Genomic DNA, 27,728 nt, shown 5'->3' on the forward strand with positions numbered 1-27,728 from the left:
ATTTTTGTTGTAGGCATCATTTTCCCCTACATTTTGAAGGTTGTGTTTCTGATTTTTAATGTTGTAAAACTGTGGTCCTGTCGATGTGACTGGCTTGCAAAACCAAAACAGCGTACCTTTATATCCAAGGGCACATAACCATGTGTACCCACGGACGGCAATTTTTAGTCTCTTGTCTCACACTTGAGTTTTCTTACAGTGTGAAGTACTTCAAAATGGTGCCTTGTCATCAACGTCCGAAATTTGCTTTCAACAATGATGATGAATTTGAAGTAGGGCTTGAAGTTATAGATATTATATTGGTGTTGAAGTAACCCCAACCTGTTGTAGGATCTTCAGACCGTCAATCCCACTTGTTTTCATTTGAAGTCGACTTTTCTAGATTTTTGTTGGTTTAATCTAAACTGAGTTTTTTTGTAATGGGATTAATTTGTTAAAGGTTTCAATTTGCATATAAATTAAAGTTTTTTTGTAAGTACATAGAGAGCCATATTAACATGAATCTAGTTAATTTTTTGTTTCGAAGCATATTAATTATTCATAACATCATTAACTCAATTAAGAGTAATAATCACTGATGTTAAAAATTAAGGAGAATTTAAAAGAAGGAAAAAACCTTCGGTTAATTTTCAATGTTTAATTTCTATTGAATGTTTTGTTTAATGTTATTTTCAATGGATGTTTGAAGTATTTCTATATAAAATGGCTTATGAAAATGTATCGAGTAAATAATTGAGTTCTTCAGATCTATTTATGCATTATTTTTTTACATGTCCATGGGTACAAAGGCACGTGTCCGCGGGGTGAACGGGCTGTTGTACCCGCGGACACAAAAGATTGGTTTTAAGAAAAAATTTTGAGGTTGGAGGCTTTGAGATATTCACCTGACAAAAATTGCCAAAATAGATGATAAGTTATAGATTCTGCCAGAAAATTTTACCGGTCGATTATCCATTCCCAGAGACCAGCAAAAATTGAAAAGTAAATTTTGTCCGTGGGTACAGCAGCTTCCCCCTCATATTATTCACCAGTAAAACAAATTTAACATTTTAAAAAGTTAAAAATATTTATGGGAAAGTCAAAAGGTTCATAATCTTTTAAGAACCATCTAATGCATGAGATAATTGCGAATCTAGTACAGTCATTTAAGGTAAATGGGGCAAATTTTAGGTAAATCTGACCGCTTAATATTTTTAGTGTATTTAATTCCAAAATAGGGTCCTGTAGAAGGTCCAATGCTGAACTCTCCTAGAATGGCTGTAATATTAAGTTCATTTTACTTTAAATTTATGACGCGTTTCAAAGCTACCTCACAATCGGCGGAATAGCTTTCAACCAGGTTTATAATTCATTTTAAAACGTTATTACAATTATTTTTTCTTAGTTGTTTGCATCTGTGCAATAACTTAGGAATTTTCGTCTATTGTATGCTAATAAATACTGCAATAGTGTTAAAAAAAAGTAGGGGGTGGTTAAAAATGGAGAAATTGTGGATTAAACTTGCCTTATTAAAAGCCCAAACATATTTTTCATCATTTAATTAAATACATTTATTGCTCTGCTACATTCATGATTACGATTTGAGTGAAACATGAATTTAGTACCAGACATCCGTAGGAGAACTCCTTGTAATGCTTTAAAATTTTGTTCAAGTGGGGAGGCACCATTCAGACAGCATTATAGTACACTACAATCTCTTTGCGGGCATGTTATGAAAAAAAAAAAAATCCTCATTTTCAGCTTGCTACGTTCAATATTTACGTACAAAGGAAGAAAAAGTAGAGAAGTAGGGGAACATGGGGCAAAGTGAAATGGTGAAATATTTACTCTGCTTTCAGCTCCACCTATCTGGCATTATTTTAAGTACGTTGCACCACATGTAGTCTATTCCATTCAGGGAACAAATACCGCTGAAGATTTAAAGCATTTAGTAATACAGGCAATTTTAAAAAAATTGATACTCATATTGTAATATTTTGTTGTAAGTCAAACATCATTTTGTTAATATAAAATGATAAAGTTCTTGTTATTAACATTTGAAGCATTAATTGAGACCTCCTAATATTCAATGCAGTAATTATTTAGTTAATATTAAGCTTACTTGTATTTTTAATGAATTGTACAATTAGTCAAGTACATACGGGGCAAAGCGGAAGGGACAAAGTGAAATAAAGTAAGACAAAACAACGTAAGCAGAAGCACAAATTTGTAAATTACAGCAAATTACAAATTTGCTGTAATTTACAAATTTGTGCTTCTGCTTACGTTGTTTTGTCTTACTTTACTGTTCAGCACAAAGGTATTTATTTATCTTAAAGTGAAATAGTTTGTTTCATTTACTCACTCAGTCATTTAATATAAATCATGTTTTTATTTATTAATTAATTCATTTACATTTCTTCATTTATTCATTCTTTTACTCGCTCATTTATTTTTCCTTTTTTAATTAATTTTTTCATTTAATTATTTATTAATTGTTTCATTATCTTTTCATTTATCCATTTAACACTTAATTTACTCATTCTTTTTATTAAAAATATGTTTTATAATCGAATAAAAAAATATTTCATTAGAAAAATTTATTATTTTTCACTTTACCCCATAAAAAAAGGAAAATTTTTCCACTTTTTTCTTTGAAGACTCGAATTAAGGTCCAAAAAAAAAAAAAATGTTTCAACGAAAGTTTTATTATAAAATATAATGTTCTGTATTTATGTACTGTAATTTTCAAAATAAATTTCAGATTTGTTCATTTTGAAAAAAACTCATCTTAACCATTTTACTTTGCCCCACATTACCCTACTTCTTGTAACAAAGACAGTGAACTCAGCTGTATTTCGATCTTTTCCTTGAAATCCAACAACTCCTAGCCACTAACATGCAATATTTGCACTCCACACTGGCTAGGAAAATATCCTTGTATGCATTTCCAATCCATTTTGTGCACTTTCACGACAATGCTGGTAGGTAAAATACTTGGAATTGGTTTATGTTGGATTTTTTTTCTTGTGTAAGGTATGCCTGCGCTAGTAAATCCTGAAAAGATTCATGCAAACTGCTTAGGTTTATCCATTTTAGTATTTTGACGCAGTTAAAATATTTTTATTTTTTTACCGCTTTGAAGTTCTGTTACCAATTAAAGAATTCTACTATGTTTATTTTTTATGTATTATTCATCATATTACAGTAAGTTTTCTCTCATAAAGCACGTATTGCTAATAAGACAAAATGTATTTTGAAAAAAAAAATCCCTGAATATTTTTTAAAATTATTAATTGTTGTATATAACGCGGTGGTCTTTCATTATATCAGGTTAACCACGAAATCCGTTATCTGTAAATGGTATTATGTCAAAGTATTGTTTAAAACTGCAGTTAGTTAAGACTAAAATCAGAAAGTAACAACATTTGGGATAGTTCTCTACGTAGATGCATGTCTTCTGTCTCTAATGATATTTCAAAAATCATCTTTTTTAGAAAATGCGTATTTCAAAGCTGTATTTTAGTTGCTTTTTTATCTAATAGTTAAGCTTTGCTTAAAAGCAAAAAAAAAAGTGTTGAATTTAATAATAATTTAAAATATAACCTCATGCTACAATATTAAAAAAAAAAAAAAACACATATCTACAGAATTTTTCCCCCTTTTGCATTTTATGGACGTACTCCCGTGGCAATTAAGCTTAAAAATTCTTTTGTGTAGAAGGTTCGTTAACATTTTTAAAGCATGTCTTCAACGTCATTGAGGGGAGTCAGTATACTAAATACTTTCAAAAATTCGATTTTTTGATTTTTATATATTTTGAAATTTTATTTCAATATCTTTATAATGATATAAACTTCTTGATCGTGCTCATATTAGAAGTAAGTTCAAATAAGCTTTGAAAAATATAAACTTATTTTAATGAGGTATTATTTTCCCTATTAAATTGCAATATCTCGAAATGGTATTTTTTAAAACTAAATGTTCCTTTTTCTCAGAAACTAAATGGTGTTAGGCTTTGAAATTTGTACCACCTATTCCATACATCTAATTGAATATACTGAAGTAATTTTTTTTTCATATTCGAAAAATATTTTTTTATAGAGCTGATTTCGTGTTGCAAAATGCCATTTTCCTAAAAAATACAGTGACTTACACATTAGATTTTTTTATAAAAAAAAAACTATACTTTCTTTCTGTAAAAGTTTACTTCAATATAGAGAAAAGAGTCTACTTGAGGTACAGAAAAAATTTCATAATTGTATCTTTAATAGATTTTCAGAAAAAGGTACATGAACCTGTGCAAATTAACATTGGCGGTATAGGGGGTACTGACTCCCCTTAAGGGAGTCATGCCAGGTCACGTTCATCTAAGTCATGTCATGAAGCAAACCTCTGCATGTTTCATAAAAATGCTTTTGAAGTTAGAAGCCTTTCATTTGGAAATTGTCAACGCAAAGAGAACAATCCCATAACGTTGTCTACTAAACCGAGGGACGCGCGGGGGGAGGAGGGAACCACTGAAAAATTAATTTTCCCTAAAGCATGCACCTTGCCCTTCTTTTTGCAACCTACTTCCTGCAAATATATTAAATTTTATTACATTACAACTAATAAAACGATTAATCTAAGTGAAAACAAATCCTCATTGTATAGTTGTTAGATATGTCGAATAAGAGATAAATCAGCTGAGTTTGCTGACGGTGAATTTTTATGCTTGAGTGTTAGCCATAATTAATGTAACTGAAGAAATTATTAATTTTATTCTCATCACAACAAAATAATCATAGCTTCAAAAATAAATAAATAAATAAAAAAATAAATAAATAAATAAATCTTTTCTTTACTAATAATAAAGCTGAAAGTCTGTCTGTCAGGATCTCTGTGAATCGCATAGCGCCTAGACCGTACTGCCGATTTTCATGAAATTTAGCATAAAGTTAGTTTGCAGCATAAGGGTGTGCACCTTCAAGCGATTTTTCGAAAAATCGACTTTGTTCTTTTTTTATTCCAATTTTACGAACATTTTCCCGAGCAAAATTATCATCAAACGGATGAGCAAATTGCCAAGTTATCATAGCGTGGAACCGTAACATGGGCAAGCCAATTGGCGAGAAATTCAACACACATTATTTGTAAATATACAGGTGCAACAAAAGAACTTTTAATTTTCTACTACGAGCAAAGCCGTGCGGGTGCCACTAGTAAATAAATAAAACAGAATCAACTATCTTGCGCAAACTATTATTGATCGGTCTCGAGTATCTATCAGGACTTCATTACGATATTCAATCCTTTAACTTCCCGAATATTTAGAGAGTATACAACCCCTTAACGGAAAGCGGTGAATGGTGGACAGCAGTAGATCAATGAAGTTCTTTGCGTATGGATATCGACGAACTCGTGGGAATTTCCTTCGCGCCAATCGTCTCGGCGCACGGATTGATCGGGAACGTCTTTTTTCTCTTCTTTCTCTCTCCGTCTTCTTTTCTTTGCTCCCATATAAATCTTTTCTTTACCTTGCCTTTTCCTTTTGACACGCATATATACAAGAGTTAAATGTTTCTTCTTTCTGCGCTTGAAACAAAACGTGGAAAAAGAAAGAAAAAGAAAAAGCGGCTATATTAAGAGAAAAGAGGGGGGTTGGGGAGGGAGACATTTCGTGCTTTCTAAAAGTTGTGTTTCTTGGGTCTTTAGAGATTTTAGAAAATAAAAATGATACTGAACGGAGCGTTGAATTACGGAAATGCTTGGAGAAATCGAGGAAAAAAAAGAAAGAAGTCGTCTCATGTCAATTTTTGTTGAATAGTTTTGTTTATACATATTTAATCAGTAGTTTATCACCAGAGCTTTTTAACTCCGATGATTTTTTCGGGAAATGGAAGCAGGATTTTGTTACATGCATTTAACATGAGTCATCGTTTTAATATTACCTTAAAATATGTTTGCGTTGTTTCAATTAAATAAAGATGTTGAAATTTTTGCTGTACGGTCCGTCATTTATATTTAAATATTGTTTAAAAAAATGTTTGGTTCTTTGTTTAGCAATTGCAATTATTTTGCTCTCGACTATTAATTTTGGAACCAGCATTCAACTGAACAGCTTTGTTCCAGTTTTACTTAAAATCTTACTTCGTTCTGTCATGTATTTATGTAAATAGATTTTACATTCGTCCAGACAAATCAGAACACTATAGTTCTTCACAAACAAGATCAGTGGAAGATTTTTATCCTTCGACTTTGGCTAAGGGATCAAATCGAGAAATAAATAAAGAACATTCAAGCATGCCAGAACAAATAGTTTACAAAACAAATGTCCAGCAAGCATTCGCGGAAAACCCGGTAAGAAGATCGTCAAGAACTATTGTCAAGCCTCAGCGATATGGATACACTTGAACTGAATTCAATTATTTATTTATTACTGTAGAAAATATTTTAATCCTTTTTATTTCCTTTAAAAAGGGCATGTCATGTATTTATGTTTTAAGTTTTAGCAGATTGGCAACATCAAGAGAACAAAGCACGTAACTTGATATTGGAAAAGATTAATTTTAAAATTGTACTGATCAGAATATCATGATACAATACTTAACACGTTCTTGCTTTTTTCGAAGATTATTTTCCTTTCTTTTTTTTTTTTTTTTTGCTGTGGGCATATAAGTGGTTTAGTTTTTGAATAACGAAGGATTGTTTATATAGTTTTAATTGATATTAAGAGTGTTCTTTGCATTTGACGGCTATGTTTTCTGTTGCCTGAGCTGTATAATGGCCTTCATAGAACTCATAAAACCAAAGTGCTCAATGGACTTAATTTGGCAGTCGAAATCGACGGTATTGTGTGATTAGCGCACCTAACACTTTTTTTTTTGAATTATCATCCGCAGTTGCACTGTAAAAAAATTCAGAAACGTTACTGGTTATTTCCGTGGAACGTTTCGTGATTTCAGAGGTTTTCACCTATTTCCCCAAAAAATCAAGTATCTTCTCAAAAAAGTTTCCTGAATTCCTAAAAGATGCACGAATGCAGACCTTGCACTGGTGTGAAAAATATTTTCTGCTACCAGTTTAAATATTGACGGAGCGTGTTTATTAAGTGTCGGCTTTAGATTGTTTATGGCCCTTCCAGATTGACTAAGCTTCCAATGGGAGCAAATAAGTCACTGGATAGCTACAACTTTGCGAGGCAGGAATTGCAGGCAAGAAATATGCTTGGTTCTTACTTTCAATTTTGGCGTAGCTTGGCCGTGGTTGCTCTAATATTTCTGGAGCTTTCTTGGTAAATCAAGAAGGTTCTAATCAAATAAATTAAACCTATTTAATTTTTCTAGATAGTTCACGACTGGTTTTAATAGGGGAGATTTCTTAATATTTCAGAAAGGTTACTGACTTTTATCAGAAAACGTTCCTGGTTTTTGTAAGATATGTTACTGACTGAAATTGGGCACATCAACTGCCTATTATTTTCCCGGAGCGTTTCTGAATCGTTTTTACAGTGTGGAACACATGTTAACAGTAATTTCCTGAAATTCTCATATGTCAAATATAGCGAAATCGTGATTCTTTAGCAAAAAGTTTATTTTCAGCTATGACATGACCATTTTACTTCTGTTCATGCTGTCCGTGGAATAATGGATAATTCTTGGGAAAGTTTATTCTCCAAGCATGGAAGCCGTTTTTGCTTGTTAAAAACTTCGAATTACGTTATAAATGTTTCTCATCAGTATAGTTGGATTTAAACCTGTAAAGTAACTTAGAAGCTTTTAAATTCTGACAAAAAAAATTAAGAAATATTTTTTTTTTCAATTTGTTACCTTCGCTACTTAATTTTTCCTAGTGCATCTATAAAACGTATACTGTACGTACAATAACGTAACTCTATCTATAAAGAAGATTTGAAGTTTGTTTTAGAAATATATTTTTAAAACATGGATACGTGGCTTTATTCGCTTGTTTATTTAAAAATACGGATACTAAAATGCAGTTTGAAAAAAGTTTTGTGCTATTATTTCTTTCAAACATTAAAATAAAAGATGACTTTACACTTGGTGATACTTTTTTGGAATGCATGTACTCGCATCTTCTACTAATTAATAAATAAATATTATACGAAAATGGAAATCAAATGAAAAAGAAAGTATTTAGACGGTATCAATATTTATTGCTTAGTTGAAAAAATATTTTTTGAGCATTTTGACATATATATATATGCAGTTATTCTAGTTTATTTAAATGTCATTACTGTTTTCCCATTAGGTATCTTTAGAAACCTGGATCATTTATTTCAAACTAGTGATACCCGCACGGCTTTGCCCGTAATAGAAAAATTAAAAGGTGTTTTGGTTTGCATCTATATTTACAAATGTATACTGAATTTTCTCGCCAATTGGCTTGTACCCATGTTACGGTTTCACATTATGATAATTTCGTAATTTACTCGTCCATCTTATGATATTTTTGTTCTTAAAATTGGAATAGAAAAAGAACCACATCGAATTTTAGAAAAATCGCTTCGAGGTGCACACCCCCATGCTACATACTAACTTAGTGCCAAATTTCATGAAAATTGGCAGGCGATATGCGCGTCACAGAGATCCAGACATCCTACAGACATCCAGACATCCTGACATCCAGACCGAAAGACTTTCAGCTTTATTATTAGTAAAGAAGAAGAATTAATACACATAACATACGAAACAGTAAATGAAAAATGAATTTTTAAACTTTATATATATATATTTTTTACTTCAATTAATCTTCTTTTCAAACTTGATAGGAAAAAAAGAATTAAATGCTAATCGAAAGCTATTTCTCCAGTCATAATCTGCACAAAAAGGGATAAATAGCAAATAGCGATGCAGTTATGATTTTTCAATATGTTATTTTTGTCAGTTAGGGCATTGTAAATCTAAGTTTGCAGTTTTAAAAAAGCCTGTGCTTGTTGGCGTAACAAGTGAAGAACTTCGAAATGTTTGGACCTTTTTTTACTTTGCCCTATATAACTCCTAAACAATGCAATTTTTGACGCTAAATAAAAATGCCCGCTTTAAAGTAAATTAAATGTTTAACAGTTTAAGATCAAGTGACGCTCTGTACGGCCAACAGTTTAAGGGATATCGTACTTTAAAAAGTGCCCATGTTTTACTAAAAAATAAAAGTGTGCTTTGATCTTATTTCGAGCGAAATATCTACATGAACCTTTACCCTACAGGAGAAAAAGAAAAACAAATATGCTGTTACAGTAAATTTAAGTGTTTTTCTTTTAAGCTTAAAAATAAGTCTGCAGGCTCAATAGTTCTTTTGCAATCGCATAAAAAGTAAATAAATAAAGTCGGATTTTTTGATTTTTGAAGAAATGAGACAAAACACTTCCAAAGACAATATGGGAGCCCTAGTATAAAGAAAAAGAAAAAAAAAAGATGTTAAAAGACTCGAATATGTGTTTTAGAAGTTATCCGTACTAGGAAAACACGCCGACTATGTAAAAATTAAACTACATCACCGTTTGCGATTTAAATGTCTAATATGACTTTACTATAAGGATAACGTTACATGACTAGACTATATGAATAACGTTACATGGCTAATAAAATTCAAGGTGTGTAAATTTTCAATGAAAGTTAATTGAGAATATCATGATGTAATTTTTCATAGTTTACTCGAATAGTACTTTCGTAATGCTCCGTAGCAAATGTATGGAAATTTCATAAAATTTGCTTTGAACAGCATTAGTTTCGACGAAGTATTTAAAAGTAATTATCTAAATTCTCAAACAGAGCCTAAAATCCATAAATAGAGAGAATCTGAACTAAATGAAAGACCCTCTCATTTAAAACGTTAAAACATCTGGTGAAAAGGAGAAAGAATTAAGAGCTTCCTTTCCCTAAGACCCAGCCATTAAACAGTCTTTCAGAATAATAAAAATGATGAATGAGGAGTCTGAAAGCAACTAACAAATTCGACCATGTCCTCCCTGAAAAATATTCCGAAATGTGCTTGTTAATCTTTCTGGTAAAAAATGAATGGCTTTGTAATGGCTTTCCAGAGATACAGTTGGCATTTTTATCCTTTAAACATTCTTTCTGCGTCTGGTTTTCTGTCAAAGTGGGCGTGGTGTCTGTGTCGTGCTCGGAATCGTTAGTATTTTGGTATAAAGCTGTCTTTTGCTGTATTTTGTTGATTGCAATTTCATGAAGTTAACTTTTATGTACAAAATTTCCTGAATCGCGTTATAAAAAATGAACACTATAAAAACTGCTATTTTTTTTTGTTATTGGTGAATAATTGTGCCCGCGATTTTCCTCTAATTTAAGTCCGATATTATTACTATTTCGTTTCTATCATTTATTACCGTTTAAATCTACTCTGGTAACATGGCCGTTTAATTTTCTATGTTATTGTAAGTCATTTTAACTATGTTCTCATAGCCACTTTGATTTAATTTTACTGCTAAGGTTCAAAAAAATCATTTACTTAAATTGTGAATTATTTCTTTCGTACATGAAGTTGAGTTTCAGATTTTTTTAGGGTTTTCAGCTTTCCGAGGACATTTACGGAATTAGTTGCTTTTTTTTACTGTTAGGTGCGTTTTAGAAAATTAAAATTTTTAAGATAAAAGAGTAAAAATACATTTGCTGTCTAAATACATCAGCAAATACACATTTCTATTCCCTAAATCGTATGTTTGACATTAATTTTGCTTTAAAAAGATCGAAATAAAACAAAAAATGAGGTTATGATTTTAAATCGTAAAACTGATCACTCAAAAGTGTGGTTTAGCTGTAGCGCAATAATATCAATGACCTAATTGATGCTAGTTTTAGTTTAGAAAAACATTGCAAAATAGATGAAATATATGGAACCAAAAGAAAGTTAAACAATCATGATTCTACAATTATTTTTCAATACTGAAAATAGCAAATGCTGCTTTTTACTTCCTTTTACAAAAAAGGAAGAATTGTATTCGCGAACAAATTTTCACCCAAAAATCGGCCTTAATTTCCATTTTGCTCACCCCCAAATGAATGTTGAGTTTTTTTTTTTCAACCCGACCACACGTGGATATGTGCCTAGGAACGTACAGACACCCGAAATATCCATTTTGACGATCCCTGAGTTAATTAAAACAAGTTTTCTCGTGACGTCTGTATGTACGTATGTATGTGCGTATGTGTGTATGTATGTCGCATAGCTCAAGAACGGAAAGTCCTAGAAAGTTGAAATTTGGTACGTAGACTCCTAGTGGGGTCTTGTTGTGCACCTTTCTTTTTGGTTGCATTCGTACGCTTCAAAGGGGGTCTTTTGCCCTTTTTTGGAGGGAATCATTGTTAATTTCGATGTAAACTCACGTGGTGTTATAATTTAGCGGACACTTGGCGATATATCGCCAGTCTTTTGGTCGCCAAGTTTTGTCGCCAACTTGGCGACAAATTTGGCGATTTTTTTTTAAAAATCTGGTTTTAATTTGGCCACTGTCTGTGATATTTAGAGAGTAAACTATTGAATCATATTAAAACTGCCAGTAATGAGAAAATGACATTAAATTGGAGTAAAAGGAAGTCATGTGATGCACACATCAGCTCGTTTTGTTTCAATTTTTCGTTTTTCTTCTTTTTAACTTTTGTAGGCCTTAGGGTAATACTTAATGTTACACATTTCAAATGTAAATATTGATCCAAAACATCTACAATTTCATTTAGTTTATCGTCACGTACCTTTTAACCTTATGGCCATTTTATATTGTTTTTGGGTTTTAAGGCAGGCTGTACCCGTGTTTCAAAATGAAAATGTTTAATTTAATTGTACGCATTATCTCTTCGATATTTATAACTGCTTTTATATCTAACCTTTTGTTTTCCTTAAAATGAGTGTCAGAGAAATAAGCGGAATCTTTCATGTTAGTACAGAGGTAACGCCTGGTGGAAGGTAAACCAAACATTACACTCTAGAGTAAATTGTATAACCGGACTATTTTTAAGTTACTTATTGGAAGGTACTCTTTACGAGGATTAGAAGTTGTGAGAATCTCTCGCTCTGTAGGTTAACCAAGAGTTACACGCTAAGGCAACTTGTATAACTGGATTTCTCTAAAGTTACTTGCCGTAAAGTACTCTTGAACGCTGATTAGAAGTTGTCAAAATCTCTCGTTCTATATTGTAACATTTTATGCTATAGTATAAATTAAAGGTATTTCGAGATAATACTGTGGAAGAAACTGGGGTTTCTTAAACAGTTCAAAGTTTGATTTGTATGGTTCAAAGCTACACCACTTAAATTAAACTGTTTTACTATAAGTCACGTCTCAAATATAAATCAAATTTATACTACATATTAGGATAAGATAACTCCATATCTGGTTAGTAACTTATTTTATATTATAAATATATTATTTCTTAATTTTTGATAACTAAGCAATACTTTAGTATTTTTCTGCAGTGTCATGTCTATAGATGCAGCAACTCTATTAAACTAGAAGTAGTGTAATAGTGCAGTAGCGTAACTATGAGGACTAGCGCCCTGGCGAACGAAAGAAATCGCACCCCCCTCCCCGGGTTGCCCACATGGGAAGTCACCGGAGGTCATTGTAAACCCCCCCCCCCCCGCCATTTGGGGGGGGGGACATTTTGATTAATAGATTCAACAAACAGGAGGCAGCATTGTATTTTTTTTCTTTTTTTTTTAAATTGTTTTCAATGATGACAATGTTCCTTCTGAGTAGATGTTATATATATATATATATATATATATATATATATATATATATATATATATATATATATATATACCTCCTCTAGCTCTTTTTCTTGCGAGATTTAAAAAAAAAAATTTAAAGCATTTTTCAAATTCTACGGAAAAAAACCAACTTATTTTTTTTATCAGTCGAAATGCCGCCCCCCTGGCTGCTGCACCCCTGGCGTGAGCCACTCCTGCCAACCCCTAGTTACGCTACTGGTAAAAATAGAGTGTGTATCAAAACTTCTTCAGATGACTGTACTTATACCAACAATACTTGACATTTACGAAGCTTTTCACCATCACTTTAAGGAAAGCGGTGTACAGTAAAAGGGAAAAGTGAACTGCTCTTAGTTCGTTCACTTTAAAGGCCGCAATTTTGTTTAGCCTTCTGAATAATGAAACGTCATCTGTATAAAAAGGCCAAACGCTTAGCCTCAAAATAAAACTCACGTGCTTTTGGGAAAAGTTCTCCCTGCAAATTTAAATAATTTTATTCAAATTACGTCAGCTGTATGTATAATCCTTTCCCTAAGCTCAATCCAATGGGGCTGTTGAGGTGGAAGACGAAACCTTGGTCTATTAAGGTGGAATGCATTGCCAACAATGCAGTCGGAATATGAATTACGTTCGAGTCAAGATACTGTTGGACTGAATTAAATAGGAATATAAAAATTTAATAGGATTTGGCGAATTTTGATAAATATGTTTTATGTGTTAGTTTAGTACTTTAAACTCTCAAAATACTACCTGCTGTGCACTAGACTTGAAAGATGTTAGGTTAAGTTGCGCCTGTTTTATAATTTTCATAGACATATGTATTACTTTGCGATATTAATAGATACTTCCAAATTGTATTATTTTGGTAAACTCAAAAGGTGCAAGAAAAATACCCATCCCTAGCAACCCTGTAATGCATGGAACCCTTTACCCTAAAAATGTCTTTAAATCTCTCTATATCAAAATATTATCTCGTCAAAGAAATTGTATATGGTACAAAAAATCCCATACAGCCTTGAAAGTTTGTACAACACTACTTAGAGACCCTTAGAGTTTATACTTCAGAACTCTTTTTTTTTTCTTAAACTTCGAAGTATCATTATTGTTAATTTTTAGGAGACAATTTCAATTAAATTGGACGATAAGGGAGCGAAAGAATTCATGCATCCACTAACTTTTTATGTCGTTTGAAACTACTTTCTTTCTGCACAATATGAAGTTCGTTACACTTCTGTAAATTAGTTGGAGCAGGAGATATAAGAGCTTCTAATTTTGCGAACAATTTTGCTTGCAACTTAATTGAAGCACTCAGTTACAAAGCAAAATGAATGTTACTGGAGACTACAAGTTTGAAAACGTCTTTTAAATTCTTACGTACAGCCGTTTTGATATTCCATCAATACTTACAGCTTAGAAATTTAGTACAAAATCAGTTCAGATTCCGGGAGTTTGCATCTCAAAGCGTTTTTTACTTACTTATTTATTAATCATTATTATTAATTAAATTTTGGTATGAGTATTTTATTCAAATTCTTCTTTTCTTCAAATAAGCGCAGGAAATCGATATTGGTTCTAATTTTAATGAGCACTTCAATTAAGTTCTATTTTTTACGACAGTGGGAGATGGATTTTCATTTTGTTAGAATTATAAGGTACACTTTATTTATTATTTTAAAGAAACGACTGAACTCTTTGCGGATCAAATAAGATCGGGAAGAAATTTTCGAAGATTAGTGAGCTTAGCTAGAAAGATAAAGACAGTTTCTGACACTCAAATACTACTACTAGAAATTTAAAGTTTTATGAAACTTCTGTTTTCATAACCAGTTAATGTTACGGGTTAAATGTTTACGGTATTGCTGCTATTGACTGTCCAGTAGAGAAATGATGGAATTTTTTTGAAACGAATCACTGTATAGTTACAGAAATTTGTGTTTTAGTGTTTTTTTATTCGACAAGAAATATTTCATACACATTATCGCAAAAATTTTAATTAGTGTAAGTTAAAGAAAAAAGTGTTCTGGTCTTTTATTATTTTCCTTTATTTATTTATTTCGTCCTATGATTTGGCTGTGAAATTATAACTCTCAATCAATGAAAAATAGGAGAAACTTACAGAAATACATACAACGAGCATTACCCTCCGACTGATATGTAATTAGGACGAGTCAGTATAAGTTCCCGATCAGCAAAATGTCATTAGAATTCATCAAATAAATAAATAAAGAATAAATAAATAAAATAAAAGAAAAGAGCACCAGTCTCTGAGCACTAGTTCCAACGGTCATGCAATTTTATTGGTTAGCAGGAATTCCCAATTAGTGTAATTGGATGATCTGTGAAAAATCTAACAGGATATCTGACAGGATTCTAACAGTACTGCCTTTGATGGCTACTGCGATCTTGCCATGCGTTGCTGCAAAGCAATTCTAAAACTGCAAGCTAAAGAAAGTGTCGAGGAAAAATGTTGTGCCCTCTCAATGATTAATCGACCAAAAAAGCAACCGATGAGATCACAGTGTGAGTTGTATATAAGGTTTCCCCAGTCGTGGGCAGGCGAAGGGCAGTAACTGCAAATTTTTCAGTTTTCATTTTTTTTGCATGTTTATCATCTAGTGTACGTTAATTTTAATGTACAAGCTTGCTTATTTAATTTCTGCCGAAAAAAAGAGCGATAAAAACTTTTAATCCCGACATTTCCCTATTGTCAGTATTGAATACAAAAGGCGTTTCTTCAAATACCTCGAAAACTCGTTTCTTCAGATGCTACCGTTTACCTGCCCACGGAAGTTGTAAATGATGATTGAAAATCTTACCTTCAACTTGTAAATGCGCTGTTTCCGAGTGCACTAGTCCTTTTTCATTCTTTGCCGAACAATGATACAGTCCGTAATCAGCGGGGCCCACATTTTCTATTTGAAGGGATCCACTGTCTAGTATTTTGTAGCTTGAGTGGCCATTTGTGTGCAGATTTCGACCATTCCTCTGCCACATGACTTGAGGGGGAGGGTCGCCAATTGTGTCACATGTGAAAACAACAATGTCTCCTTGCATGGCGGTGGTATTACTTGGTCCCACCACTATAACTGGTGCGTCTGAAACAAAAAGAAAGCATTGTGCAATAAGGTTTTTATCGTAGAATACAAGTACTACATGTTACTTAAAAGCAGCAAAATTTTGCATAAAATTACTGTATTTATACTCAAAAAAGGGAACATTTGTGTGTAAACATTAAAAAAACTCACACAAGAATGTGCAATTAGAAATGGTTTCTTTATTAAACTACCACTTCCGAATGAAAGAATGTAGCTATACTTATGTATGACACCGCAATGGGTTTTATGGAACAATAAAACTAGCAAAAGGCCTCATTCATGTACTTTGCTTACGTCGTATACTATTTAATGTCGAAAAGTACTTAATTGTGCTGTAGCATATTTACCGCTGAACTGAATTGGAAGGTTAGTTTGTCCTACGTTATATCTTGCACCATTTTAAGATACTCTATGGGAACCGATATTTCGTGTTAAAACGCTTTTAAGAGCTTTTGATCAATTCGTTTTCCCCCCTTAAACCACCAAGATTCTGTTATTAGTCCTTGTCCACCCTAGACTCACTTTTTTAAACTGATTTACTACATTTCTTACAGCCACAATAACTTTAAAATGAATTTAACCTCTTGACATAGAATAACTTCTGGGAGACTCTTTTTTTTTTCATTGCCCTTGTAGAAGGATATCTTTAAGACAATCTTTTGCTGTGAGATTTTAGAGTGACATCTAGGAGCTATCATTTATTTCATGTACCCTTGTTGACTAACTGTACACAGAGGTCATTTGTGTCAAGTGCAATTGTAGACTGACATCTCCAAGCCGTCATTTGTGTCAAGTGCAATTATAGATTGGCGTCCCCGAGATGTCATTCATGTCAAGTGCAATTTCAGACTGAAGTCTCCGAATCGTCATTCCTGTCAATTGCATTTGTAGACAGACATTTCGGAAATGTCATTTGTGTCAAGTGCAATTGTCGAATCACATCTCCGAGATGTCATTCGTATCAAGTGCAATTGTAGAATGACGTCTCCCAAAAGTCATTCGCGTCACGTGCCATTACATACTTTTTCACGTCTCTGGAACGTTATTGTATGTCAAGACGTCAACTTTCTTCTAAACCTTGGGATGTATTTAATGCTCGTTGAATGTAAAGATTTAATCGCAGCATCAAGGAGAAAACCCAAGTTTGAAACAATAAACACCAACTAATAAAAACCTCGCTAAATGCTTAAACTCATCTAAATCAACGGATACACTAAACGCTCATTAAGCAAGCTCTTAAACAAGGTTAAACTTTCGAACAACTTTTATTTCATCAATACCTGCATGACAATAAGTAATTTTTAACCCAACTCCGACCTTAAAATTCCCTCACCGTAACCCCACCAAACATCATTTAAGAAAATATTTTGTCCCAATATTTGAAGAGCCATTTGAATCTTTTGATGAGGCGGAGTGCACAATTTCTCTTAGCGTTATTAGAGAAGGATTTATCTGGATTATATTGGGCCCATGGTTGGAGGTTGCTCTCATTCGGGAAGGTTAATTAAGATCGGAGGGTAACCATGGTAACGCCACGGAATTAAAACTCTCTCAGGAAGTATGTGGGACGCTTCGGCAAAAGGACTTTGTCATCTGTGAGAATTCTAACGAACGTTACATTTTGCTTCGATGACGGAATTACTGTCGAAGTTCACTAACAATGCAGACAGTGAATTTAATCTCTCGGATGGCAACATTTTTATCCGGAATAGCGTATGCTGCTACGAGCGGAAAACAATCTTAAATCCGGAGTCTTAGATGGTAGATTAAGAGCTTACTCGTTTAGAAAAATTCGGATTTCTGCAGTTACTTTCTTTTTTTTTCTTAAATCCAAACTTAAGAGCTTGTTTTGAAGGTTCTTTTAACTTTTTATTCGAATGTTCTTTTAGTAGACAGCATTTCGTTGATGCTCTTAATTTAATAAACTCTGCTGTTTATCAGCTTAATCCATATCTATGGTTAGGTAAAAATATTCGGTTAAGTGTGGTTAGTGCGAATTTCGTTGTTAAAATAATAAAGATGCAGAACTACAAACAAAAACCAATCTTCAATTCTTTTAATAATATATTTCTTTTAGAAAGTAATTGTAATGTTTCGACAACTATGTCAACAAGAAATGCTTTGATTAAATTAATTAACAAAGACGTGCAGAATAAAAATACATTAAACGGATTATACTAATTTGGTAAAACATATAATGTTCAGGGGTGCATACAGAAATTACGAGACCCGTCAGAAAAGTCTTTTACGTGCCTTCCTCGATATTGTTTACCCCTACGTTCCTACATAAATGTTTCACTCGTCATTTTAAAAATCTCGGGCACGGGTCAACAACTCCCTCCCCTGTCCCTTCTCCTCCCTTATGATTGCTTTAACATTTTCATATACATTTTCATCACTTACAAGTGCATTTACGCTCCTGCTTATGACCTATAAGTTACGTTTAATACGTACCATACATTATCATACACAAATGAAACAAAATTTAAAAGTGATATATTCTTACATTTTACATTTTCTGTATAAATTTTATCAATGGTAACTGATCTAGGAGTTCGTCTAGAACCTCAGCTAATTGCGACAAAACTTGCTCAACCAGTTTCACGTCACGGTACACTTAACAAGCGTAAATAATTAATTGTCTCGACGCAATCATAAATAACTTGAAAAAACACAATGGAGTTACCCTTTTTCTCGTGCATTAAGATAATTATTTCCCCCCATAACATATGTACATGCGGTGTAAATAATAAATTTCCTTCAATTGTATAATGTATAAAAATGTCAACTAAACAGTCACTGATTTCAATAAGTTACCGCTCTACAGCCCGATCTAAGGCAGAAATACTTGAAATACACCGTCAGCTCAGTCATTCCAGTCCTCGGCTGCAATTGACTGAACTGGCGGTGTATTTCATGTATTTCTGCCTTTTCCCTGGCTATAGGGCGGTAACTTACTGAACATTCACACTATCCTTCATTGTTATTGGATTACATTCATAATATTCCACTTATGACTTGATTGTTCAAATCTGACAAATGTAATATAATTACGATAAATATTTTGCAGATAACTTAGTCCTTTTGTGACTGACGTACTCTTAGTATTTTTAATGAATTATAGTCCGGCGTAGTACATCGTTAACAAGTACCGTGAAACCTGTGTAAGTTGACCACTTGCGGTGCAGTTCTTTGGCACTCAACTTAGACAGGAGGTCAACTTATAGAGGTTAATATACTACTAATAAAAAACTGAAGAGTTTGTTCGTTTATTTGTTCGAACTGGCTAATCTCAGGATCTATAGGTTCAAATTAAAAAAAACTTTTTGTATTGAATAGTACATTTATTGAGGATTGCTATAGACTATTTTTTTTTTTTTTAAATCAGATTGACCGAAATATTTGTAATTGCAAACTAAATGTTTAATTGTTTAGTTCTATGAATCCCTAATAGATGGCGGGGTAAGTTTAGTTCTATGAATTCCCAATAAATGGTGGGGTAAGTTAATTCATCGAGAGGGCGCTGACCGATAATGTCGATAGCTGCGAGGAACCGTGCCGCGTGACTCACACACGTCGTCGACTATGCTTTTGTGGGACTGTTGTAGTCAACGGACTGATATTTGAATGTGTTTTTTTTTTTCGATATTTAGGTACATAATTTGATTTTGTAGGATTCTTCTATTGGGTTTTGTTTTCCTTATTTCTTCAACTCTTGTTTTTGTTTTTATAGTTGATGATAGTTACATATCTAGGTAAATAATTTGATTTGTCGTATTATCCAATTGTGAGTGTTCTTTATAACGTTTTTATGACAGTATGTTCAACTTTACAGATTTTACTATGTAAGTTATTAACGCGGAAAAAATCTGAAGGAAAAAATAAAATCTTTGCTAAATGATAGCCTAATTGCTGAAAGACTTCTGACTTGAATGGTTTTTTTTTAAAGCGTCAGTCTAAGTTAGTTCTTACAACACTGCAAAGTGAATAAATAGAACTGAACTTCTTTAAAAAGTATCTTACTGCTAAAATGAACGAGAGTTTGGACAGAGCCAATAGTGTCCACATTCGTAATGTGCTCAAAGAATTTTAGAAGAAATAAAGAAATCAAGTCGATGATTAAGGTCAAGAATTCGCTGCAAGGTTGCAGGTTTCATGGACAAACAGAGATCTTGTTAAAGGAAGGACAAACATGGAAGAGCTGACGCATACTTTTTTTTCAATGTAATGGAAATGTAATTTTACTTGTAGCTTTTCATCGGCTAAGTGTTTCCTAGCAAACAATTTTGAGCTTTTTGAATTACATAAGCGCACGTCGTGTGTAGTCTTCATTCCTAATCCGGTGTAGATTCGTTCAACCAGCTGAGCATGTTGAAAAAGTTGAATTTCTACCATTTGAATTTTATTTTTTAGAGATTAAATCCTATACTTCAACTTTTACATCTAAAATTTTTTACAAGTGTGTATGATCAATTTAGGAAATATTCCATAAGGATACAAATATTGCGTTAAGATTAATACAAGTTTGGGTTGAAAAGGATTGCATTAGTGGAGCTCTTTTTATGAAAGAAAGCAGTAACGTTATAAAGCTCAAAACCATAAAACTCCAAAAACGGCGTTCCCAATAACCCCGAAACACAGGTAAGCAATGAATGTCGTCATTTGTAATTAAAAAAAAATGTGTTGTTACAGCTTGAAAAGCAATATTTTTACCACTGTATTCAGTTTTCTATAACTCTATTTTAATTCGAATCAGTTCAACTTACTAATTTATGTCTTCCAGTTTTGTTTTTAAAACAAACTAGAGTTAGGTAAAAAAATCAAATTATTGTCTGCTGCTGAAATAAAGTTAAAATACCAGACTGGTAGAAAAAAAATCTGTAAAAAGTAGATTTGTAAAGTTTGTTGGTAGTGTGACTTCGTATTCCTAACGATTACGACTGTTATGTCTAATACGAAGATTTTTTATGGTTTGTCTAAGGACCATTCATTAATTACGTTGAGGGTCTTGAAGTAGAGGCGAGATAGAAAAATGTCTACATATCCTTACTTGGGGGGGGGGGAGGTAAAACCTATTCTTACGTAATATTTTCCAAGTCGATATTTTACATTAGAAATGTAAAATATCGCGCTGTCAAGTGTTTTGGCAGGGATCTATTTCATTTGCGTTTGGAGGATAAAAAACGTATGAGAATGAGCTGTTTTTAATTTGTTTTACAAAGAATGAATAGTGTAAAATATAATAAAAAAATCGCACTACGTATGGCATGTTTTATTTTCATTCAATATTGCATCATATAAAAAAAAATATCGAAAAACATTCAGTCTAGATTCCAACATTTTAGTAAATATTTCTTTAAACAAAAAGGTTTAATTCAATTATAGTGAATTTAACAATGATTCCATTGGTGTAAGATTCGCTATTTTATTATTTTGAAAAATTAAATATAATCTTATGTAAGAATTGGGTGAGGGGGATGAAAAAACCTTACGTTCCTTTACAAGGGGAGGGGAGAGGCCGAGAATTGCCAAATCCATCCTTACGTAATTATTGAATGGCCCCTAAACTGCGTAGAACAAACACATAAACATTAGTATGGAGATAGATTATTTTGCTTTTCGTTTGTAAGTAGCGTGTGCTGGGGACAGTATTACCACCGATCAAAAATACATTCTAAATAGGGGTCCGTTAAACTTATGCTTCCGCATAAAAATAGCTATAGTAACTATGCTAGTATTTCTTGCACCAGAATAATAGTTTCAATAAATCATAATCCAGATGAATATTGAAGAATGGAAATATCAAGGTTATATTGATCGTCACGAATGAAAATGTTTCTTAAAGATATTCTCGTCCTATTGAATGGAAAATGATCGAAAATCCAAAGAAAATTGCTTTCTTGAGTCTCCTCTCGAAATTCACTGCAGGCGAAAAACTATTTTCTGTGTGGGTAAAAATAGAAAAACAAACGAGGAAAAAAAATAGCGAAAATCGTTTCAGCAGCGGGACATATTCTTGCTATTCAAAGATTTCAATCGTGGCTAAAAAGTGAAAATGTTTTTTTAAACATGTAGAAATACATTGTTGAGATTTCTTTCTCATAAGAAATGGTCAAGTTTTTCTGAAGCTTTTCGTCATGTTTTCGGTGTCAAAGCATACCTTTGAAAACTGAAAGGAATTTCAAAAATATATCTTAAGTTTAATTTTCTTTTCAATTTATGTAGCATTACACTGAGTTACATTTATATGGGGCATCGTTCACATACAACTGAGGTATTCTACATTAAACTGAACCAAATTTAGGGACATAACGTGGATTCGCCTTTAATTCATTATTTCTGTTTGGAACAACACTAATTTTCAAACAATCATAAATCGTTGCGAAGTTATTTAGTTTAAAGAGCCAATACGGTTATTGAAAACAGTAAAATAAGAAAATGGTGGAAGGTTGTTATAAATAATAATGTTGTTTGCAAATAATAATTAATTAAGAAATGTATAATAGTTTTACACTTTCATAGAAATTTTGTAATACACAAAGATTTAAAAGTAATTAAGTTTGATAAATACAAAATTACCAGAATTTAAATTTGTATTTTTACTTTCAAAAATACAATTTTATATCATACTCCTTTTGAGCTTATTCAGTTCAGCTCTATGTAGTTCCTTAGAAATAACATTTAATTCAAGTAGTATTGCAGAAATTTCAAGTAACAAAACTGCGGGAACGGTTTTCTTGACTTAAATCTTTTAAAAGAAATTTCTGGATAAAACTAGGTATGAAATAATACAGCAACGCTCTTTTCAGGTTTAAATCATTTCAAAGTCGTAATGATATAATTCCATGTCTTTCGGACTTACAGAACTCTACTCAATCAAGGCTACGTTACTTCTCGAAAGTTGTAGTTTGGTATGTAGTTGGAAATTGGGAAAAAATATAAAAAAAAATCTAAGTTGACATCGTCAGTTGTTTGAAAAAATAAGCTAAAAATTGAATTTTTCAAAAAATAAATAAATAAATAAATAAATAACGCAACAGCCATAAATTGTCTCAGTATATAGTGTAGTTTAAATCTAAAAAATATTTTACAGCTTTTACATAAGATCTTTCGTTTGCACATATGTCTTAAATTGAGCTAAAATCTTCTGCGCAATCTTAAAGCGTATGCGCAAACTGAAGATCTTATGTAAAAGCTATAAAATATTTTTTAGATTTAAACTACGCTATATACTGAGCCAATTTATGGCTGTTGCATGATGAAAAAATACAAAAAAGCTGATTTTATCATTTTACTGAAAATATCACTTTTTAGCATATTTTTTCAAATTTTCAGCCTCATGCGCGAACTAAAGATGTCAACTTAGAATTTTTTAATTATTTTTCCCCAATTGAGGGTATCAAACTACAACTTTTGAGAGGTAACGTGATTCCGAAATAAACGAATATATTTTTTCGACCCACCCTAATAAATAATCTCTTGAAAGAAATATCCTGATCATACAATGGCTGAAAGAATACAACAAGGCTGAAAATATGCTTCGAAAATAAAATCCTCAATTATCAAGTCAGCCCGGCTGCCCTATAAGGCGTATTAATGCGAAAATGAGTATTGTAAATCCAATGTCGCTTCTGCGAGCTGAGTTGAGGAACGCGTGGAAATATGTGCAGCTGCCGGTTCTTGAAACGCTAAAGCGGAACTAAAGCACGGAGACGGAACTAAAGCAATGTGGATTTCATATTTAAATCGATGACTTGACTTGAGTCAAAGAAATCTTCAAAAAAAAAAAAAAATGCGTTATTTGAAAAGTTTAAAATGAACCAAATCCAAATCCATATGCTTGCTTAGGTTCAGCCTAGAAATTAATTTGCTAATTTTATGAATAAAACTAGCTTTGTATTTACTATTATTTTTCATTGGATATGGCAAAAATTAGAAAAAACTACGTAATTTCCGTCACACAAAAGTTGAGGATCAGATTTCCGAATGCATAAAAAGTTTCACTTTAAAAAGCTACTATATCTGCATTCCGAAAATGTTTTCCAGATATGGTAGTGGGACATCAAAAACCTTTTTCCTGTTTTCAAGTCAACTTGTGTTTGAATGTAATCCGTAAAATAAGTGAACAATGTTATTTATGGAAATCGCGTGTTGCTTGCAAACATCGTGTTATAGACGCAGATTTAATTTTCTATTTTTTTAAATAGTTCAGTCGGTTAAATAAAAATTAAGAGGATCTATAAACTGCTTTGTGTTAAAAAGGCGCACGTCAACTCTGTTAGCAAGTTTACTTATTTCCTTTCAGCAAAAACTGATTCATGTTTTCTGGATTATTATTTGTAAATAGTATAATTCTAAAGTATATGCAATATACTTAATGTTATACTGTAACGTAGTATACAAATTTTTGTGGGTATAGTTACTAGAATTCCTAGACTTTGAACTTAATGATTGGCAATTTTGTACACGTGCTTATAAGTCACAAGGAACTGCTTTGTGTATGCCGAAAACGTGATGTTAAATATTTTTAAAAAATATTTTGCCAATAAATTTCGGTATTTCCTATGTAATGGAAGTACGATTTGAAAAGATATCCGCATGTACACGGTCGACAGTTAAGAAAAGCCTCTTCTTCAGAGTTGGGAAAAAATGGTTTCATGTAACTTTAAAAGACATTTATACAGATTTTTAATTTTTTTAAATTAGTAATTCCAATGTCCTGCCTTCACGAAAGGTATTATTTGCCGTTATCTAACGTTGGTTATTGTTTAAATGCAAATTATATGTATTGACCAACTCTGTTTAGTTACTCCTGCCACAGTTTGAAACTTCAATGCACTGAAAAATCGTTTACTTACGATATCGTAAAAGTTGATCAGTGATTTAGACTGTCAAACACAAGTCAAGCTAGACTAGAAACAGCTATTGTAAATTTTTTTTTCTTAAATTGGTTTCTGCTTCAAGTTACAGCAGTAGAAAAACCGAGTACCTCCAAACAATGTCTACAAGTAGAGATATTCACTTTGTTAAAACCCTCGATATACACTACCATAATGAACCTAAATTGTAATTATAGCCTGCTGAAGTTATCTATCGTGGAGTTAGCTGTTCTTCAGGCAAAGCCATCTTTATGTTATTTCGTTCAGATTTTTCATTTTATTGCATCTTTTTCCCTTGCATATTTCAAAGTTTTGAAAGTAAAAAACCTCAGTAATGGTTTCTATTTCTATTTGACGAAAAATAAAGTTCATTCAAATTTCAATTATAATCAAATATTTAAATTAATTTCAATTAAATATTTTCGGAAGATTACCCATAACGGTTCTAATATAGGTAAAATCAAATCAAGTAATATAATCGAAGAATAGAAGCACTGATTCAAAAGCTCATCTCTTAGTTTAGTACATCGTCTTTTGAGCTCAAGTTTGTTCCCAAGCATTTGAGATTGACCATCTTTCGCAAGAGACAATGATTAAATGTCAAGAATATCCCCCAAGTTGATCACGCTGATGACTCTTCATTGTCCGAGAATGACCTCAAAGGCTAAGCCATTTTTGACATGCCATTTATAACATGATTTAATCTTTAGAGCATGTAACCTTTTACGCCCAGCGAAATTTAATTTCCCTAGCGGGGATTTACACATGGTTGCAAATTTCCTGAACTGTTGTTAGTGACAGTAGAGTTCTGTTTGAAATCGGTAATTTTGCAAATTAAATCTTTATTATATATTTGAGGCTTTATTATATATTTGATTTAAGAAATGGGGGAAAACTATAACATTGCATCGATTTTAAGCTTAAGACATAATTTTAATGTAAATTTACGTGCTCTTGTATTAACTGTTTTATTCCTTTTTTAAGAATCAGATAGTTTTAATTGTAAGCTATAATTCAAGTTTTAAAATTACTAAATTTTCATATACGAAGTATAACTTCCCAAATTTATTATAAACACCTGTAACAAGCATTGCAATATCCATATTCCATCTTAAATATATAGGTTTGCTTGTCTTTTTGATGATAATTTTCCCTTGGTGATATTGTCTTTGTAATGCAGTTCTTATGTGCATTGGTATTCTTTAAGTTATTATTGACTTTCATACAAGGCAAGAAGGGACAACTTTCCATCTTTATTGAATGGTGTTGGGAAATCTTTTGGAGGGGTAGAACTTTTACTAACGAAAAAAAAAGCACCACGCAAATCAACTTTGATTCCAAATTGGTAGTTAGATTCGAAAAACCTTTACTGATGGTATTGCACAAACTCGAATACAGTGAATTTGATTAATTTAACCTCTGCAGATTGGAATAGTTGTCGTCGAAATAAGAATTGGTTATTAAGATTTCCTAAGCGTCAGTAATTGCTGATTTATCAGCACAAAATCATTGATTTTATATATCCCTATAGGAAATAATATGGTGGTGAACATTTGTATATGGTTGCAATGATCGTGGACACAATGTTTTAGATTCGTCTTGAATTTTGTTTCTCCTGAAAAACTATTTAATTGTTAACGTTTATGTAATGCAGCACCATTTTGTTAAAACTAAAAGTTTTATAAGTCAAGATGAAAGACGTTTGAAGACAATGATTCATCATGATTTTAAATAACATTCGACATGTCTTTATTAATTAATAATTAAGAGGTAATAATGCTTCTAGCATGTTAAATAATCTAAGAAGCACACTGATAAGGAATTAATGGAAACTTAAAGTAATTCAGAATTGTTTTCATCTATTTATATTTTTTTTCTTACTGTGATCGTTCAGTCAGAAATAAGCTGACTTAAATCAATTAAATTTTTAAAAATCATTATGTGAAATATAGATTCCCAAAGTCAAATTTATTTTATAAATTAACGAATACAAATTACTTATATTATTATTTTTAATTGCATCATATTATTAGCATGAGAAAAAGAAAACTTATTAAAAAAATGTATTGTATTTTTTTGAACCGTAAACATCAACATATAACTTAAACGCTCTTGGATCTGAAAGGGTTAACACTATAGTCTTAAAAACTGCTTCATAAAATTAACAGACATTGTAAACGTTAATTTCAATATTGAAAATGATTTTATTATTATTCTTCCGATGATTTTTAAATTACGGCTCATTACACTACTATCTCTGTAAAAAGATGTTACGATCTAAAAACAATCACTTAAAACTGAGATCAACGAATTGAAAATCATAAGCTATTAAAAATCAGCAATAAATTGCATGTCTAAACTAAAAATTATATTTAAAGAAAAAAAGAAATTATATATATATATATATATATATATATATATATATATATATATATATATATATATATATATATATATATATATATTGGTATGGACACATGATAATATTCAGTCCAAACCAAACAGGTTCCTATGCAAAATCGCCTAAATCTTACGTTGATCACATCGTGACTTCAACTGATATAATAGCATTCTGCGTGGCCTCAAGAACGCCTAACTATTGACCTATTTAATCAAGAGCAATTTACGTACATCGGTTTAACTGCTTCCATGCTGATATCTTCCCTCCCATAATCCAAATTTTCATGCATCATTCATGAACCTACAGTGAGCAGCGGGGGCGTTATTAATTAAATCATACATGGATTATAGTTTGAGATATAGCTGCTAGTCATTTTCGGTAGCTTCTAGCACTTAAATAGGGTTCCGAAGCGGTCAAATTAAATTTTAGTCACTCATACAACAAGTGAAACTAGTTTTATATTATTTATGGGGGATGTTTCTTTCAGTCAAAAATACTTCTTTTAGTCACTAAAATTGATTGAAAAAGTAAGAAAAAACAAGGAGCAGAAAAACATTTTTATGTCCTCAACATTTTAATTCTCTTTAAATGTCCGATTTCTCTAGCAAAACATTTCTTTGTGTGACGTCACAAGTGAAGAGAGTT

At 31.9% G+C, this 27,728-nt stretch overlaps 1 protein-coding gene across 1 annotated transcript in view; it reads right to left on the reverse strand.

Moving 5' to 3' along the window:
- Positions 1–27,253, reverse strand: part of LOC129216780 (tyrosine-protein kinase transmembrane receptor Ror2-like) — a 132,355-nt gene extending 105,102 nt beyond the window's left edge. Inside the window, exons 1-2 of the mRNA XM_054850995.1 lie at positions 27,217–27,253; positions 15,525–15,803 (exon numbers count right to left, since the gene is read on the reverse strand). Coding sequence (XP_054706970.1) covers positions 15,525–15,803; positions 27,217–27,253 — 316 coding nt within the window. The remainder of the gene's footprint in view (positions 1–15,524; positions 15,804–27,216) is intronic.
- Positions 27,254–27,728: the final 475 nt, after the last annotated feature.

The sequence above is a fragment of the Uloborus diversus genome, chromosome 2 (genome assembly GCF_026930045.1).
Source record: "Uloborus diversus isolate 005 chromosome 2, Udiv.v.3.1, whole genome shotgun sequence".
NCBI lineage: Eukaryota > Metazoa > Arthropoda > Arachnida > Araneae > Uloboridae > Uloborus > Uloborus diversus.